The sequence below is a fragment of the Castanea sativa genome, chromosome 6, assembly GCF_040712315.1.
Source record: "Castanea sativa cultivar Marrone di Chiusa Pesio chromosome 6, ASM4071231v1".
Taxonomy (NCBI): domain Eukaryota; kingdom Viridiplantae; phylum Streptophyta; class Magnoliopsida; order Fagales; family Fagaceae; genus Castanea; species Castanea sativa.
The window spans coordinates 52,010,730-52,029,882 of NC_134018.1; the positions used below are offsets into that span (position 1 = coordinate 52,010,730).

Consider the following 19,153-nt stretch of genomic DNA (forward strand, 5'->3'; position numbering starts at 1 on the left):
CACTGAAAGAAGCCTTGGAGGAAAAAGATGATAGCCTCCGTCATGCAAAAGTTGACGCTATTAGAGAGTACCGGGACTCTGACGCCCTTCTAAGTGAGTTGGGTACCTCTTTTGCTGACGGCTTTGATGACTGCATCTGTCAAGTCAAGGCTTCTTTTCTTGACCTGAACATCTCTCACATCACCATAGATCCTGAGGGTCAGATTCCAACTCACCCTGTTGACACTGAACCGACGAGCTTTTTGGTGAAGACCAAAGCAAAGGCGAAGCCCAAAAGGTCGATGCGAAGGGATCCATTGAAGATGATGCCCGTCAACCTTCAACTCAAGAACCTGATGGCAAGGAGAAAACCATTGTAGTCTCAGAGTAGTACATACCCTTTTTTTTTTTTTGTTTAAGTTTCAAAAATGTATGGGAGAACAGCGTATTTAACTTTTTTCAACTGTTGTCTTTTGTAGACATTTAACATATGTATAATGCTGGCTCATTTGTTTCTCATATGAATTTGAATGAATTTTGCCCTTCTTATACTGATCTGTCTATTCAAATTCATTCTTCATATAATTATCCGTCCAATTTATGGACGACATATAAATTTCATCCTACTCTGTCCAAATTAATAGACTTGGTGAATGTATCTCGTCCTTTTAGGATGATCTGTCCAATTTTGTGGACTTAGTGAAGGAATCTCTTGCTTTTTAGGATAATCCGTCCAAATCATGGACTTGGTGAATAATCCACCCTTCTTAGAATGATCTGTTCAATTTATAGGTTTATAAATGAATCACCCTTAGGATGATCCATCCAGTATATGGACTTGTAAATTTTATCCTTCAGAGGATAATCCGTCTGATTAGTAAATTTCATCCTTTATAGGATCATCTATCCATTTTATGGACTTGATAAATTTCATCCTTCCTAGGATGATCCGTCCAATTTATGGACTCAGTAAACTTATCCTTCATGGGATGATCCTTCCATTTAATGGACTTGATGAATTTCATCCTTCCTAGAGCGATCTGTCCAATTTATGGACTCAGTAAATTCATCCTTCATGGGATGATCCGTCCGTTTTATGGACTTGATGAATTTCATCCTTCCTAGGATGATCCGTCCAATTTATGGACTCAGTAAGTAAATCCTTCATGGGATGATCCGTCTGTTTCATGGACTTAGTATATGAATCTCAGCGGAAAACATTCAATGTGTTTTAAATAAAATCTTATTATGATGGATAAGTAGAATATTATTCATAAAAAACAAGAAAATTGCCCTTTGGGCACTAAGAGTACTGTAGAAAAGAAAAACTAAAATTGTTGAAAAAATAAACTGGAAATGAGTGTGATGTCATCGTCTACTGGTAATACTTCTTCAGGTGCTTAGTGTTCCATAGGTGATTCAACTTTTTCCCTTCTAGTGTCTCCAGTAGTACGTTCCCTTCCTATGCTATGAGGTGATCCTGTACGGTCCTTCCCAGTTAGGTCCTAACTTTCCCTAGGATGCATCTTTTGTAGCGCTGTTTACTTTCCTTAAGACAAGATCTCCAACGTGGAAGTCCCTATGCCTGACTTTAGAGTTGTAATGCTTCACCATAAGGTTCTGGTACTGTGCTAATCTTTGCTCGGCTGTTGCTCTAACTTCGTCCTTCAGATCAAGCTGTAAGCGCATGGCTTCATCATTCTTGCTCTCATCATGGGTCCCAAGTTGGTAGCTTGTAAGCCCTACTTCTGCTGGGATGACTACCTCACTACCATATGCCAGTCGAAACGGTGTCTCCCTTGTTGGTGTCCTTACCGTTGTCTTGTATGCCCATAAAACACTCGGTAATTCATCCAGCCATATGCCCTTTGCCCCCTCGAGCCGAGTCTTGATGATTTTGAGTAAGGATCGGTTCGTGACTTTAACCTCTCTGTTGGCCTGTGGGTAGGCGGGTGACGAGTAGTGGTTCTTGATCCCTAGTTGGGAACAGAAATCTTAGAATGCGTCGTTGTCGAATTGCTTTTCGTTGTCTGAGATAAGCACCCTTGGTATACCATATTTGCAAATAATATTCCTCCATACGAAACTTCAGATATTCCTCTTCGTGATAGTGGCCAAAGCCTCTACTTCCACCCATTTAGTGAAGTAATCAATGTCAACTACTAGGAACTTCAACTGCCTTACCGCTGTTGGGAAAGGGCCCATGATATCTAACCTCCATTGCATGAATGGCCATAGGGCCGTCATAGGGGTGAGCTCTTCTGTTGGTTGCCTTATGAGATTGCCAAACTGCTGGCACTTGTCGCAGGCTCTGAAGTATGCGTCGACATCCTTTTGCATTGTTGGCCAGTAATATCCTGCCCAGAGTAGCTTATGCACCAAAGACCTTGATCCAGAGTGATTTCCATAGATTCCTTCATGGACCTCCCTTATAACGTAGTCTGCTTCTTTAGAGGCGAGGCACCTTAGGTAGGGTTAGGAGAAATCCCTCTTGTATAGGACGTCTTTAATCAAGATGAATCAGGCCGCTTTAACCTTCAACTTTCTCGCGGTCTCCTTGTCGTCTGGTAGCTCGCCGTTCTTTAGGTAGGCGGCTATCGGGGTCGTCCAACAACGTTCATTGCTTACCTCTTGCACGTCAGCATTGTCTATTAGTGATGAGAGTTGAACGAAGGATAATACCTGGTCGGGAACGATCATAGGTTCTGTTGAAGCTGCTTTTGCAAGTCGGTCGGCACATTGGTTCTCCTCCCTTGGGATTTGACCCAACCTGCGTGTCTATTGGAGGATCTGTCTATATGGATGCTCCACATGGGAACTTCCTCTGCCCACTAGTCTTCTATGGGAGTGAACTCGGCGATGAAGTCAGCTACTACCTGTCCCTTCACAGGAGTTCGTGGTCGGTACCTTATGTCAAACTCACTCAGCTCTACCGCCCATAATGCCATCCATCTTGCAGCTTCGGGGCTACCCATAGCTTTCCGTAGGGGCTTATCTTTTAGGACAGTTATGGTATGTGCTTGGAAGTATAGCTTGAGCTCTCTTGCTGCGGTCACTAATGCGAAAGCTAACTTTTCCATCTGAGGGTATCTTTCTTTAGCTCCTCTGAGCGCTCGGCTTATAAAATATATGGGCCTTTGCACCTTATCTTTTTCTCTAACAAGAGCCGTGCTAACGGCCGCTGGCGAGACGGCTAGGTATAGAAACAACTCTTCCCTTGGCTCGGACGGGTTGAGTAACGGCGGAGAAGAGAGATATGCCTTCAAATTTTTGAATGCCTACTGATATTCGTCTATCCATTCAAACAATCTCCTTAGTGTGCAGAAGAAAAGGGGGCATTTATCCGTCGCCCTTGATACAAACCTATTTAGGGCTGCTATTTTACCATTCAAGCTTTGTACTTCTTTTACCGTCTTTGGCGGGGCTAGTTCCATGATTACCTTTACTTTCTCCGGGTTTATCTCGATACCCCTTTGGGATACCATGAATCCCAAAAACTTTCTAGCTATTGCCCTGGACACGCATTTGTTCGAATTTAATTTCATGTTGTAAGACCGAAGAGTGTTGAAGGTCTCCTGGAGGTCGCTCAAATGGTTGGACTCCTAGATGCTTTTCACCAGCATGTCGTCTACGTAAACTTGTACATTTCTTCCAATCTGGTGTGCGAACATCCTGTTCATCAATCTCTGATACGTGGCTCCTGCATTCTTGAGTCCGAAGGGCATTACTTTGTAGCAGAATAGCCCTTGGCTTATAACAAACGAAGTCTTCTCTTGATCGGCTTCATCCAACTTGATTTGGTTGTAACCAGAGAATGCATCCATGAAGCTTAAGAGTTCATGTCTTGCGGTTGAGTCTACTAGTGTATCAATACATGGGAGCGGGTAACTGTCCTTAGGGCAGACCCTATTTAGATTCGTGAAATCTGCACACATTCTCCACTTTCCATTGGCCTTTTTGACCATCACTACATTTTCCAACCAATCTGAATAGTATACTTCACAAATGAAATTCGCTTCTTGTAACTTCCGTACTTCCTTGGCTATGACTTTGTCTCGCTTCGGGGCGAACACTTGCTTTTTCTGTCGGACGGGAGAGATTGAGGGTGATACATTCAACCTGTGGATTATGATTGACGAGTCGATTCCCGACATGTCCTTATGACTCCAAGCAAATACGTCTTGGTTTTTCCTTAGGAATGTTGCGAGTGCTTGCCGTACTGAATTGCTGGCCGAAGTACCTATTCTCATGGTCCGTTCGGGCCTAGAATCATTGAGGGGTACTTCTTCTAATTCTTCCACCGGTTCTACTAATGTCCGCTGTTCTTCTGTATTCATGGTTTGTAGGTGGTCGTCCATCTCCATCATAGCTATGTAGCATTCATGAGCGGCCACCTGATTTCTGCGTAGCTCTCCTACTCCATACTCTGTAGGGAACTTGATCATTAAATGATAGGTCGAGATCACGACCTTCCATGAATTGAGAGTGGGTCGTCCGAGGATGGTGTTGTAAGCAGATGAGCAATCGACCACGAGGAACGCCACGTCTTTAGTGATCTGCTGGGGTAATCACCCACTGTCACAGACAATGTGACAACACCAAGGGGGTAGACCCTTGTCCCTTCAAAGCCGACGAGTGGGGCGTTCGTCGGAACCAGTCGCTCTGTACCAATTCTTATCTGCTGGAATGCATGGTAATAGAGGATATCAGCCGAGCTTCGATTGTCAACCAAAACCCGTTGCATATTGTAATCTCCCGCTCGTATACTGACGACAAGCACATCATCATGCGGGTGGTGAAGACGTCATGCATCCTCCTCTGAAAACTCGACGATTGGGTTATCAATCCGCGTCATCTTCGGTACAGATACCGTCTGCTGGACACTCTGAACCATCCTTAGATATGTTTTACAGGGCTTTTAGGATGGCCCCACAGTCATTGTGCCCCCAACAATCATTCTTATGTCTCCTATTGGTGGTCTGGGGCGCTCGTTTTCCGTTTGGGAACCTGGTCTTGTGGTGGATCTGTCTTTTCTTTGTTGACGAACCTTTGTAGCTTCCCTTGTTTGATAAGAGCTTCAATCTGTTGCTTCAAGTCGTAGCAGTCAGCCATATCGTGGCCGTGATCACAATGGAAACGGAAATATTTGTCCCTTGACCTTTTGTTTGGGTCTCCTTTCAGCTTGTTGGGAAAAGTTAGGGCTCCTTCATCCTTAACTTGTATTAGCACTTGGTTGATTGGGGCAGTCAGCGGGGTGAAGCTTGTGAATTTTCCCATAGGTGGTTTGGAGCGTCTGTCCTCCCACCGTTCTCCAGTCCTGGCCATTTTCGTCCTTTGTCTAACTACATATCTTCCTGTCTTTCCCTTTTTTTGGGCTTCTCTTTTCGGGCCAGTAATGCGTCTTCCGCGTTCATGTATTTGGTCGCACAGTAACACACCTCTGACATGGTTTTTGGGTCATTCTTGTATAAAGAAAATAGCAACTTACCCTTCTGTAACCCATTGGTGAATGCTGCCACAAGTATTTTGTCGTCTGCTTCGTCGATTGAGAGAGCCTCCTTGTTAAAATGGGCTATATAAGATCTTAGGGTCTCGTCTTCCCGCTGCCTAATGTTCATTAAGCACGCGGTAGACTTCTTGTATCTGTGACCCTCGATGAAGTGTGAGGCAAATTGGGCGCTTAACTCCTTGAAAGTGCCAATGGAGTTGGGTGTCAGTCTGCTAAACCAGATCCTTGCAGGTCCCTTCAACGTAGTAGGGAAGGCCCTGCACATAATCTCGTCCGAAACTCCTTGAAGATGCATTAAGGTTTTGAAGGATTCCAAGTGATCTAAGGGGTCCTTAGATTCATCATAACTCTCTACCTGCGGCATGCGAAATTTCGGGGGAAGAGGGAACAAACTGACGGACGTTGTAAAAGGCGAATCGGTTCTCTGGACCAGGTCATCAAGATCGCTGGATACTCGTCCTCTGAGGGCGTTCATTATAAAGTCCATCTGCTCCTTCATCATCTGCATCTCAGTGACTATGTGAGGTGGGACGATTTCAGAGACAGATGGCCAGCTTGTGTCCTGCCGTTCCGGTCTACTTGGAGCGTTGCTACCTTCAGGCCCTTCCTAGTTTCTCTTCTCATTGCTTGTCCCTTCTTGGTCTTCCTCCTGTGTACCAAGGCCTGCATTCTTTTGCTGCAACTGCTCTTCCAAATCATGATTCTGCTTGGTTAGGCGTTCTACTGCCGCCGGGGGGGGGGGGTTTGAGCTTGTCTCTCCAAGGCTGTGGTGTGCGGTTCGTCGCCCTGATTGTTGTTGGTTGTTGCCATCGAACAAGTGAGTACCATGCAACTTTTGTCCAGGAAGCGGCACGTATGGCTTATTCCAATTCTTTTCCCACAGACGGCGCTAATTGATGAAGACAAAAAATCACCAATCAGTCACAAGGTCCCTGCACGCTCGAAACAAAACCTGTACGACACAAAAAGAGATGACCTAATAGAGAGCATCGGTGTAGTGCCGGCCAAATACCCTCTGAAGATCAAATTAGAATTTTACTCAACTCTAGAATGCCAGAGTTGGGATGAATTATGCGTACCTTGCTTTTTGAGGGTCCTTGGGTTTTTATAGTGGTGTAGAATCAACCTCCGTTTCTTGCGCACCAAGGCATTTCCTTATAGGGAAGATCATCCTTAATGGGCGTATATTACAGAATCTTTTCCTAGTTAGAATTCTTCTCATATTGGGATTCTTAAAGTTAATCGTGAGACGCAAGTCAATTCCATTTAGGAATCCTTGGAGTTTAATCAAAGCAGATGGATGCCACGTGGCCCTTAGATATGTCTACTGTGTGTCCGTGCACCTTGGACCTGTCCACTCTCGGCCAATCGGTCCAATGCAGTCATGTTTGTTCAAGAGTATCCGTCATCAATCTTTTTACCCTCTTCATATATATATTTGGTTTGATACAAGATAGAATTCTACTCTAACCTAATCTAAGTGCATATGTGTGTGAAACTCCCTCTTAGAGACTTGAACCTCGACCTTTGCCCCTAGACCCTACAAATAATTATACTTGTGAAGTGATCATCACACCAAAGGTGTGCAGTGGTGACAACAACTATTTCGGTTGTGCTTTCCCCTTCACAATGCAATAATTATAGAATTTAGTGGGTGTGAACTCTACATGCTTATATTCAAAGTATATACATGTATGATTTTTTTTTTCTATAAAAAAGTATATACATATATAAAAGATATTATCCAAACTGAGCTCTGCCACAAGATTAAAGTCAGCATTAATTAAGTAATGAATAATATTTGATTGTAACAGCTTTAAATGAATTTATATTTAAAAAGAATAATGCTAGAGACACAAACTATTTTAAATCAAATTTTACAAACTGCTTACGTGGTGAGTGATTATTGATAAATGGAAAAGTGATATTAATGGTGAGCCTTGATGAAAACCAATAAAGGGTCAGCCACATCAACATTTTGTAAAAGTGTTGTAAAATAATTTGTGTCTGTAGTATTACTCAAATAGAAATATTGAATATTTGAATTTGGTTTATGAAATATTTTTAGAAAATTTTTATATGGAAAGAAAAAATTTTTTTTTGATAATTTTTTATATTTCCCATAAAAGCCGTATCAATTTTTTTCTAAAATTTTCAATTAACGAATATTCTAAGAGCACCTGATTGATAACATAACTACATAAGTATATATATATATCCCTTAAAAATAAGAAGGAAAAAAGAGAATACTATGTGAGAAGGTTTACTTACAATAAATGGAAAAGAGAAATCTGAACAAAGTCCACAATTCTAGTTGATTAGAAAACTCCTTTTCCTCTATTTCTATCATGACTTATAGGCTTATAGCAAAGGGTTTGGCTTATCTCTAATACTTTTTTAACTGGAATCTTCTTCTATTTTAATGAGAAATTGCTACATCATCCACTAACTAAATAAAATGTGGAGATTGAAACTCAATATCATTTGCTATTGAAACTCAATATCATTTGATTGCATTACGCTCAATATCATTTACATTTGTTATTTTTATTTTATTTCAAACACAATCCAAGCTTGAGTTCACCAACAACCTTAATCATATGTTCGAGCTTGTATTGTTAAACATATAATTAATATCAATAACTAATTGAAATTATATTACTTTGAGTTTAGACAGAATAATTTTTGTTTATGAATTAATAAATAGATTCACCAACCTTGTATTGCTAAAAAGATATATAACTTTTACTAAGAAATGGAATTTTTACATTATTAATAATTTATAAATAATAATTTAATATCTTAGAAGCTTGTTTTCAAACTTACACGTACAATCAAATCAAATCTATATATGTATTTTTTTATGCATGTAAATATATAAACATAGAATATTATACATACTTAAAAATGAGTCTTATACTCCTGAGATTATACAAAAAAAATTATTATGTTTAATTTTGACTAATTTAACAATCGAACCTAAATCTGATTTCAAGCTCTCATTTGTTAAATAAATTAATATAAACAAAATTTTTCCTTAGTCGGGATATAGTTGTTCATAATTAAATTGATACATTTAAAACTCTATCTCTCACAAGCGCAGCACCTCATGTGTTGGTGCCCTTTGTTTGTGCTTATTAACTTTCTTCTTATGTTTATGCAATTACCAAATAATTATATTTTGTGTAGATTTCACTACTACTAATGCTAACATATAATTCTTTGAACACAATATGGTGTTGGTCCAACCTTATAACATTGAAACATTCAAAAGATTGATGCCAAAATATGTATGTATGAAAATTATAACGCTTTTCTACACTTATATAAATTTTTATTGCAACTTAATAACTTCATTACATTTGATTCAGAAAATGAATAAAATAGAAAAATCGCAATTGTGAGAATTGCTTAAACTTACATTCCTAGCAGAATGTCGTACAAGTACTCTTATAATTTTAGGGATAATTATTATTTTACATTCAATAATGTACATACTTTTCCACACATTTTACATATAAAGTGAAAAATTGTGGAAAATGAGAAAGGTAAAGTAATCACAACCTTAATTTCTATCAAGACTAGGACACTGACAGATTAATTTATTAATGGTTTATTGTCGTACATAAAGTCATGGTTTATTGTCGTACATAAAGTCATAAGTACTGGTGACCAATTCTATTTTACTTCCTTTGGCATCAAATAAAAACATATCTTCCCTTAAAAAAAAAAACATATCCAAATATTTTAAAGAGAGATTGAAATGCTAGGATTTAGGGAAGCAAATGCAAGAAATTCAGGATCATTCTCCAATATAGCCATTTCTTTCACATCCATGGTCACCCACGCCTCAATCCCAATACCCCATGGGGTTTCACTGAATATTATTAAATTTCTAAATGCAGGGCCAACTTTCCCCATGATACCAACCCAAAATGGCTTCCCCCAACCAAAATCAATATCGTTAAAAAACCTAAGCCAGCATGTAAACGCACAAACATCTGGTTTTGGTTCTGCAGAAAACATATCTTCCAATTGGTCAAAGTAATCGGAGAAAGCCAAAAAACCTTCATCTCCTTGCAAACTTTCCGCACTGCCACTATCAAACCCTGCGATGGATTCGTTTACAAGGTCCACCAATTCATGCAACTCTTTCTCTTCCATAGTCAAATCAGCTGCTGCGGGAGCCCACCAAAATATATTTCCAATAGAAGCATCGGACAAGTATGCCTTCATTCGTGTCCTCAAGTTCACTGCTTGGACCACTATGGTCATGGATGCCTTTATGAAACCTGCTGATTTGGCTTTAGAAGCTGCCACGCAATGTTTCCAAATGAAACATGTCAGTGCCTCAATGCGTGTTGGTTTAGGAACTAGTTCACTTTTCGCTTTGGCCCTTAGGGTGGTTATCGCTTCGTCATGGAACACAAACCTTCTTGTAACATACTCACCTTCTTTGAACCACAAGTTATCCATTGTAGCTATATACTTTTGTGGAAGTGAATCTCTCGGTGGAAACATGACTGATCCCTCAGAGAAATTTGGATTTACAACTTTTTCTGGAGACCCACTAAAGGTGGCTGCCCAAGAATGAAGAAAAGAACTCGCTGTTGCTGCATCCCCAATCTTATGTGAGCAGCTCAATCCGATTGCTATTCCACCACAATCAAAGAGGTTCAGTTGGATAGCCATTTGACCTATAGTAGTATCTGATTCCTTCCAGAAGGCACGGTACGGAACAAATAGGCTAAGTAAGTCTGTTTCTTGGTGCTTAAGGAACTCAGACATGGAACAATTAACACGAGCTTCCAGAAAGGGAACACCCGTGTCGAAATCATGGATAAAAAGATTGTCTTTTACGCTCCCAGAAAATGGATAAAAGATATTGAGGGTGTCTGAAAGGGAATTTTTAAGTTGCGTAATGATTTGGGACATGTTGAGATTGAGATCAGTGCTCATAGGGTAGAAGAAGACTGTGGGAACGTAAGTTGCGGGAGTGACCTGATCTAAGAGGGTGAGTTTGTAGGGTTTCAGATGGTGCAATGTTGGTAAAGATGGTTTGATGGTTTCTTTTGAAATGATAGTGACCTCAACCTTCATCATTTTGCCACACTAGTTACCTTGCCTCAGCAATCTCTCTCTTTCTCTCTTTTGGCTAAAGACCTTGCCTCAGTTGTCAGTGGTACTAGCTGTGTTACTCATAATGGTTTCCTTTTATAAACATCCTGGCATTGACAGAGAAACTATTCAGCAAGGGCTTGTTCAAGGAAATTTCTCAAGTGATGTTAGATGGTAGTTGACGCAATCAATAGCCCAAAAGAATGTTCAAGGAAATTTCTTAAGTGACGTTAGATGGGGAAGGATGTTTTGAATTTTTTCAGTTGGCTGCTGAATGGTGAATTAATTCCCAAAAGAATTTGCCATCTTCAAACGGTAAAAGACTACTACCAATAAATTGGTTTTTTTATTTTTATGGGTCATTCTACCGTACCCCCTCAAAAAAAGAGGGGGTACGGTACCCACCTAAATCTGAACTGTTAATTTAGTATTGTTTTAATCTTGACCGTATATGTAATTTTAATGGGTTTTGGTTACCGGTTAAACAGGTTTTACATATAAACAAAAAATCATAACATTCATCAAACTTTTCTCCTCTCACGTTTACTTCTCTCCCTCTGCTTGCTCAGCCTCATGTTTTCCTCTCTAAACAAAACCCTCAATCAGACAGCTAAAACCTTTCAAGAACCAGACGGCCGCAAGCCCATAACCTCAAATCGGCGCCGCTTCTTCTCATCCGATCCAAATTTTTGGCGCCACTTTTTAGCTTTGTCTCTTCCAATCCATCCTCAAATCGGCGGCACACTCATATCCAATCCAACTCAGCGGCGCTTCATCTCTTTCCGTATGACTCGGCGGCGCTTCTTCTCTTCCATTCTAAATCGTCAGCGCCACCCACAATCTTCAGGTTCTCTCTTTACATACGATTAACGCTGAGATGAGTTTATATTATTTCTCTAAACTTTGTGGGTATATGCTATTATTGTTTTGTTTGAGTTTCGGTTCTTATATATTTGACAAATTAATCTTTACACTAAAGGGCTTGACAGTCCACCATTGATTGCCTGGATCACTACTGCCATGTGAAACGAAATTGTAATAAGGTTGTTGATGCTTTGACAAAGAAATCTCGAGTTGAGCTGGAACTTCAGGTTTGGGTTGAAGACGTACCTGGGGACATTATCTTCGTTGCTCTGTTTGATGTTCATAGTTTTCTAAATATCCCCAAAATCTAAGGACCTGTAACAATCACAAGCCCCAACAATCATTCCAAAGCTTGGCAGCCCTGAGCCTCCATAAGTGACTAAACTTTTAAATAATCATAGTTAGAAGGAAGTTTCAGAATTTAGTTGTGTTTAATAGATAATAATCTTGATTTAGTTTTGTGAATTTGATCTTGTTTCATGGAGATTTTTTTTTTGGTTATTTTATTATTTCTTTGGGCTTGCATTAATACAAAATAAAAAAAAAATTCCCAATGGGTTATTTTTTTAGTTATTTATGCTAGGTTTCAAGGGATTCATGGATGTTGGGTTGGTATACCAAGGAACGGTAGATTTGTGGTTGAGTTAATGGTGAGGTGGGAGTGGAAGGTAGTTGGAGGGTCAAGGGTTTGAGATTGTTGGGAGTGAGTGATCCAATTTGAATTGGTGAGAGGAGTGTGGGGTGAACGTTGTGAAGTGTAGTCTGTTATTGAATTTGTGTTGTATTACTGTGGTAGACCCACTAGACAACTTAAACTAGGTGTCATACTTGGGCTTTGGAACATGTTTAATCTCCCAAAACTTTCACTACAAAAAAATCATTCTATCCCAGCGTTTTTAAAAAACGCCGTAATAGATAAGCCTGTACCAGCGCTTTTTAAAAGCACTGGTATAGGAAACCCTATTATGGCAGCTCAAAACTGGTGCTTTATAAATCGCTGCAATAGGAGACCTATAGTGGCGGTTTTTAAAAACGCTGGTATAGGATGCCCTATTGCAGCGTTTTATAACCGCCGCTACAGGTTAGGGTAATCTTTTTTTTTTAAAATTAATTTAATATTTGAAATTATCCTATCCCGGCGCTTGAAAAGTGCTGGAATAGGGTAACCCTATTCCAGCGCTTCAAAAAGTGCTGGGATAGGGTCACCCCATAAGGGAATGGAGAAAGGCCTATCCCAGCGCTTTTTTGAAGCGCTGGGATAGGGTCCCTCCACAAGGGAATGGAGAGAGGCCTATCCTAGCGCTTTTTGAAGCGCTGGAATAGGGTCAAAAAGCGCTGGAATAGGTCCTTCGTACCACTGAAAAAATTTCAGACTTCCCTCTTTTTTTTTTTTTAGCTTGGCACCACTTTGGCCTCTCATTTTTGGTCTCAGATATTTTCCTCTCACCCACCCCCCTCCTTTTCTTCCCCATTTTCATGTTGCTCTCTCTCTCTCTCTCTCTCTCTCTCTCTCTCTCTCTCTCTTGTTTTTCTTGTGTTGCAGCCTCTCCCTTCCTCTCACCCAAATCTTACTCCCTCTTCATCTCTCATGAACAGCCCCGTTAGATCATCCCTCTAGCCACCATATACTCCTTTATTTGTGCCTTTTCCCAACAAGAATTTAAGGTAAAAATCTAATCTTTTTGCTCAATTTCTTTTATGAAATCCTTTGGCTTTTGCTATTCAATGATTATTATGGTAAATACTTGATGGGTTTTGGTGAATAATGCTAGATTAGAGGGTTAAGATGATTTGGGTAGCAATGGTTTTATTAAATCCGAAAATTTCATATCATTTGAAGAGTTTTTGCTTTGATAAAAAGTTTTGGTTGATTAGTTTTCTAATGGGTATTTGAGGGTTGGTTTGCTAGATCAACTATATGGGTCTTGTTGTTGCATATGTTGATATGAGTTGATTTTTGGAAGTTTTTTCTATGCATTTTAAATGACTTTGGCAAATGTGGGTGTGAGTGAAGTGATAACTATGAATTTATTCAAGTGAATTGTGAGTATGTGCTTTTTGCATACCAAGTGTTTGATAAGTTGTTTATATGAGATTTTGGGTTTGATTCCTTGGTTTTAATTCCTTGGTTTTTGAGCTGATTCTTTGGTGGTACATACTAGACACATAAAGGCTTCTCTCTATTTAATTTTAAGCTTTTTGGATAACACTAAGTGGACCAAAAGAATTTTATAATAAGGGCTGACTTGTTGGAAGTTATCTAAAAGTGTGATTAGGATGCTGAGACTTTAGGGAATTTACTTCAAGCTTTTGTTGTGTGGTTTAGCTTGTAAGTTCATATGTGCTTTCTTTGATAAGTGTTTTACTTTGGCTAATTTTATCATGGTTTGGTAGTGGCATATGTTGTATCAAGTTGGTACGTGCACATTGTTTGCGGAAGGGAAATTAAAGGCTTTGGTTGTGTTGTAGTCCTATGAGTTTCTTGTATGCTTGTTTGGTTCCCTTTTGGGTAGGGGTACTTGTCAAATTACAAATAAAGTTCTCTTACCTTTTCTTTTGTCAAATTACAAATTATAACCTCTAACTTAAATGGACAACAAGTCATTGTTTTTATGTGGTCCAAATCAACTGGTGCCACCACCCAAAGCTATGCCTATCAATCCCTCTTTGCGCATCTTAATCATTGTTGCCCACAACCCCAACTATAATAATTAAATAGTTATATCAAACAATCACAGAAAACTTGGGAACATGTGTTAATTTTGATTTTGATTCTATTCTTGCTAATGGATTTATGAAACTATTTGGCCAAATGTGTTTAAGCAAGCCAAGAAACTGAGGATGCAGGTATGAGTGATGAGTTGGTACTTTTCGACCTTATTTATGATATTACTAAGTTCATTTGTATTATTGCTTTTGCTGTATTTCTTCTGCAAGTTTAGTGTGAAGTTTTAAATTGTGAAGGCTTAACTAAAACATCTCTAGGCATAGCATTAGTAACTTCAAAAGTTTCCTCCCTGCTACAATAGTAATATATATAATTCTTCATTACTTGTTCTATTACAAATCTTTAGAAGGTCGTGTTTTGTATATCATGGATGTTTGTAAGCAAGCTCATGTACCGGTCCTTAAAATCTCTTCAGCAAAATGCATAGGGAATTTCTCTTTTTTTTAACCTTGAACTACAATCTTGTTTTAGTCGTTAAGTTTTACCAATTACTTAGTTTTTATTTGTTGATTATTTTTCAGGAAGAATCGAAAAATTGAAGCCTATTATTGCATTCGATTGTGGTAAGGTCTTCTTATAAGAGTTCTTTCAATGATTTTTGGTTACATCTTGATGTAATTGAAATGTGAAAAGGCTAATGCATTCAGTACTAATAACTGAAAGGTTTTCTGATTTTGGTCATTTCATTTCATGGCCTATAATGTGGCCGTTTCTTTTATTAGTAGGTTTTTAGGTTATGGGTCAAATGTCCTTGTTGCACCATCCTTATTGAGTATCTAGACTTAGCTGCATTATATATATATATATATATATATATATATATATATATATATATATATATATATTCCCCCCTCTTTTTTACCAATATGGTACATAGCAGGGCAGTTCTGTCAAACTAAAGGCTTACATTCATCTATGCCAGTTCATGTCTAGTTTCTTAGCCAATCATTTCATCCTTCTCTTTCTTTATTCCTTTTAGCTGGACAATCTTTGCAACCATTGTTTATTTTAGTGTGCTAACTATTGATTGAAGTTGCCTATGGCCATCTTGTTGCACATTGATGGTGCATTTCTCTTCTCACAAATTAGTCATTTTGGATTACATTCTTTATTTACACGCTACTCATACCTACTTCTTTTGAATAAGTAATATGAAGTTTTATTAGAATGCATAGATACCTCATGCATACTAGATTACAAAAGGATTCTTGAATGAATTATAATCTAAGATTTAAGAAATCAGTAAAGTCTTAAGATGGAGGAGTGGATAAAAGCACTAGACCACTACTACAGGGTCCACAAGAAATAATTAATGTACTTATCAAAAAAGAAAAAGAAAGAAGGCTTAATGCTATTTTTGTTTGAGTTGTTGAGGTCTGGAATAAGAATGGTAAAATTGATATTTGTATGTATTTAATTTGATGCCCTTTTTCTATTTAATCATCATGTGTATATTTTTATTAGCCATTGAGTTTATTTTTATATGTTGTTGTCAGCTACTTTATTATGAAATAAATGTCTAAATGTTAGTTGCAATTAGTTCTTTATTATCTGACCTCAAAATTAAGTATTTAGCTGAAATGGAACCATTTTTTGCTAAATGACTTAATCCATGGTTTTTTTTTTATTTTTTATTTTTTTATAAAATGTATTAAATTTTTATTTTGTCAAATCAAATCTAGCTGAAATCAGAGAGTGGGATTGGTGCAATGTGGTAACATGTCATATGGATTGGTATAATCTATTTGCTCATTTCTTTACTTTTAATAGAAGAAGAATGATCATGCATCCTTGAGGCAAGTCATTTCGTGCATTTATCTTTTAATTTTTGACAAGTTAAATTTATTCTAGAGAAAAAAAGTAAAGCCACAAATCGTCAGGGGTCCACAAATCATTCTGTTACTCCTTTTTGAATCAAGCAAGCGCCTTTAACCATGAGATATGCATTAATCTTTCCACTCAGTTTGGTTGATAATTTTATTTTGCTTTGCCATTTTGTTTTATATTAAAATAAAAAACAACTCAATTCTGATTGTTGGATTTGTTATTGCCAGATTAAACATTTAGTGGCTGCTGCAATAGTATTGAAGGGTCTTGGAGTTCTTCTTTTCATCTTTGGCATCTCCCTTGGAGCAAAGCAAGGTAGCAACTAGTAAGTTAACCTCTCATTCTCTGACTACGTATGATTAAATTATTAAATAGCTCATGTCTACTTGTGGACAAATGCAAACTAGCAAAAATATTGGAGCTTATCTTTTGGTTTGAATATCTTTGCACACCTCTCCCTATTTTAGTTTATAGTTAGTTCTCTCGGTGTGCTTAGTTTAGTAGTGTCTTCTCCTTTACATGATTTTGGACGTGAAGTCACCTAATTTACGTCTTTTAAGTTATCTTAGTAGTCTATAATTTAGACTTAGATTTTGCAGGATCAGCAGCTTGCTCTAAGTTTGACTTCCTCTTTCCCTGAGCAAACCAGTGAATTGCTAAAGGGTGAGTAAAATTTGTTTCATGATACCCTACTAGTCTATAATTATATGTTAAATTTCTGTTGTGGTGGATTGTTGGTTTGGAGCAAGCGGGTGGCTTGCATGGTGATATAAGGTGGTCTACTTTTCATTATTGGGAGTGTTGATTGTCTTGTGAATGTTGTGATATTATTGTTCAACTATGTGTGAATTTATTTTATCAACTATTAGTAAATTCAAATATTCTGCTGTGGTGGGTTGTTGATTTGGAGCAAGCGGGTGGCTTGCATGGAGATATAAGGCGGTGTATTTTATATTGGGAGTGTTGATTGTGTTTTTCCTATTGTGCTATAATTATTGGTGATGAACTTGGTCATTCTAACTGGAATTTCTTTAATAATTCCATCTTTTATGTGATCATCTAAGTTTACTTTTAATCTATTGTTGGTTGAGTAATACTCATGCATTGGTGTGTTCAGTGATTAGCCCTAGGCAGACCAAGTATGGATCTAACTTGACTTAAACTTATATTTTTTAGTTTCGTGAACACTAGGTTCCTAGGTGATTGGAGTGGTCTAGTTGTAAACTTAGCCCCCAAACAAAAAGGCCTTCATATTTCTTACTGTCTTTGCCTAACGAACTTAATCCCTTCTACTCTCTTTCAATGGGAAAATTAACTTTTAACACATAGTTTTTAAGTACTTTATTTCCTAATTGCACATGCAAATGGAAGTCACAAGTAAGCTTAAAATAAATAGAAGAGGGGAAAATTTGCAAACCAAATCTTGGAAGAGACTGTCAAATGATTTTAATGTCATTATTTTTTAAGACATGTTTATTATTTGCAAGTGATTATAAAATGGGATACAGATGAATTTCCCATAGTTGATAGTTGATAGTTCCATTCTCAAATGTACTTAGAGAAAGGCTTCAACTACTTACCTAACCTGAGTTGTTCACATCTTTCTTTCCTTTTTCTTATTTGTGATTTGATTTTCTTGTTATTTTCTCATTTGGGCTGTTCTGAATTCTGATTGAAAGTAGGATTTTTCTGCATGAAGATCCCTATAGATTCTCTTAGTAAGATTCATAGTAGTGAGTAATGGTCAGTTCGCTTTTGCAGGAGTGACAGCTTGTTTGAAGTTTACCTTCTTCTTTCCGTGGTCAAACACCGGGATTGTTAAAGGATGAGTAAGATCTGCTTCTTAATTCCCTTAAATTGTAAAATAATGTGTCTACATTACTGCCCTGGTAGGTTGTTGCTTTGGTGCAAGTGAGTGGCTTGCATGGAGAGAAAAGGTGGAGTATTTTCTATTAGGAGTGTTGTTTGTTTTGTGACTTACATTTTTGAAACTCAATGTGCAATGGTGAAATCGTAGTGTAGGTGCGCCTCATAACATTCTAGACACTAGGGATGTATTATTTTATGTATAACATTCTAGACATTTGGGATGTAATTATTGATATGGTATAATTAAATAAGTTTCTTGGTTTAATGTGCTATGGTATTCTCTATTGGAAAATATAAATTGTGGCTCATTACAGTTGCTATAAAATAGGTATTGGAAAATATGTATTTTAGGTACATTACAGGTGCTAAATATTTTTTTTTTTATTTTTAAAAAGGACCTATACCAGCGCTTTTGAAAGCGCTGGCATAGGTCCTTTTAAATTTTCGTTATTCAAGACCTATCCTAGCGCTTTTGGGAATGCTAGAATAGGCACAGGCTATACCAGCGCTTTCAAAAGCGCTGGTATAGGTCTTTTAAATTATATTCATTCATGACCTATTCCAGCGCTTTTGAAAGCGCTGGCATAGGTAGTACCTATTCTAGCGCTCCCAAAAGCGCTGGTATAGGTCTTGAATGCATATAATTTAAAAGGCCTATACCAGCGCTTTCAAAAGCACTGGGATAGGGCGTATGCCTTTCTCGGCGCTTTTGAAAAACACAGGTATAGATCCAACGACCCTATACCGACTATCACTGCGTGGCAGTTTGAAGCGCCGGGAAAAAAAACGCTGGGATAGGAATTTTGACCCTATCCCAGTGCTTTTTGGGGCTATCCCAGGGGTTTTGAAAATGCTGGGATAGCCCTATTTTTTTTTAGTGTTGCCAAAACTCCACTGAGGAGGCACTTTTCATTTCCCTTTCTTGCATCCATGTCTTTGTGTATTCCTTTTCTGTTTTATATTCAATGCCATCAAATTATATCTTACTTCCTTGCACAAGCATTTAATCTTCATATTGGTGGATTCAACCTAATGTATCTTATTGGTCTTGCTTATAGATAGATGGATTATTGTCTACAAGGTCTGCACCTTGCTTTTGGCAAATCTGAGCAATCAACCTAGACAATTTATAATTAAAAAAAAAACCCTCTACCAAACTTTAATCATAGTCTTACTCCTTGTCATTTTTTCTATAATAATCTTTTAATTTGTTAGTGTTGTTAATATTTTGCTATTAAACTGTGATAGGTATATTGGAC

General features: G+C 38.0%; 2 protein-coding genes across 2 annotated transcripts; both read right to left on the reverse strand.

Annotated features, from left to right (window-relative positions):
- Nucleotides 1-5,321: 5,321 nt before the first annotated feature.
- LOC142640162 (uncharacterized) lies at nucleotides 5,322-5,996 on the reverse strand. The gene has a single exon (XM_075814252.1). The coding sequence runs from the start codon at nucleotides 5,994-5,996 to the stop codon at nucleotides 5,322-5,324; it is 675 nt and encodes a 224-aa protein (XP_075670367.1).
- A 2,947-nt stretch (nucleotides 5,997-8,943) lies between these two features.
- Nucleotides 8,944-10,666, reverse strand: LOC142639116 (akuammiline synthase 2-like). The gene has a single exon (XM_075813218.1). The coding sequence runs from the start codon at nucleotides 10,589-10,591 to the stop codon at nucleotides 9,236-9,238; it is 1,356 nt and encodes a 451-aa protein (XP_075669333.1). The 5' UTR covers nucleotides 10,592-10,666; the 3' UTR covers nucleotides 8,944-9,235.
- Nucleotides 10,667-19,153: the final 8,487 nt, after the last annotated feature.

Excerpts from the sequence above, each read along its gene's own strand:
- LOC142640162 (XM_075814252.1), bottom strand. The coding sequence starts at position 5,996 with ATGCAGATGATGAAGGAGCAGATGGACTTTATAATGAACGCCCTCAGA.
- LOC142639116 (XM_075813218.1), bottom strand. The coding sequence starts at position 10,591 with ATGATGAAGGTTGAGGTCACTATCATTTCAAAAGAAACCATCAAACCA.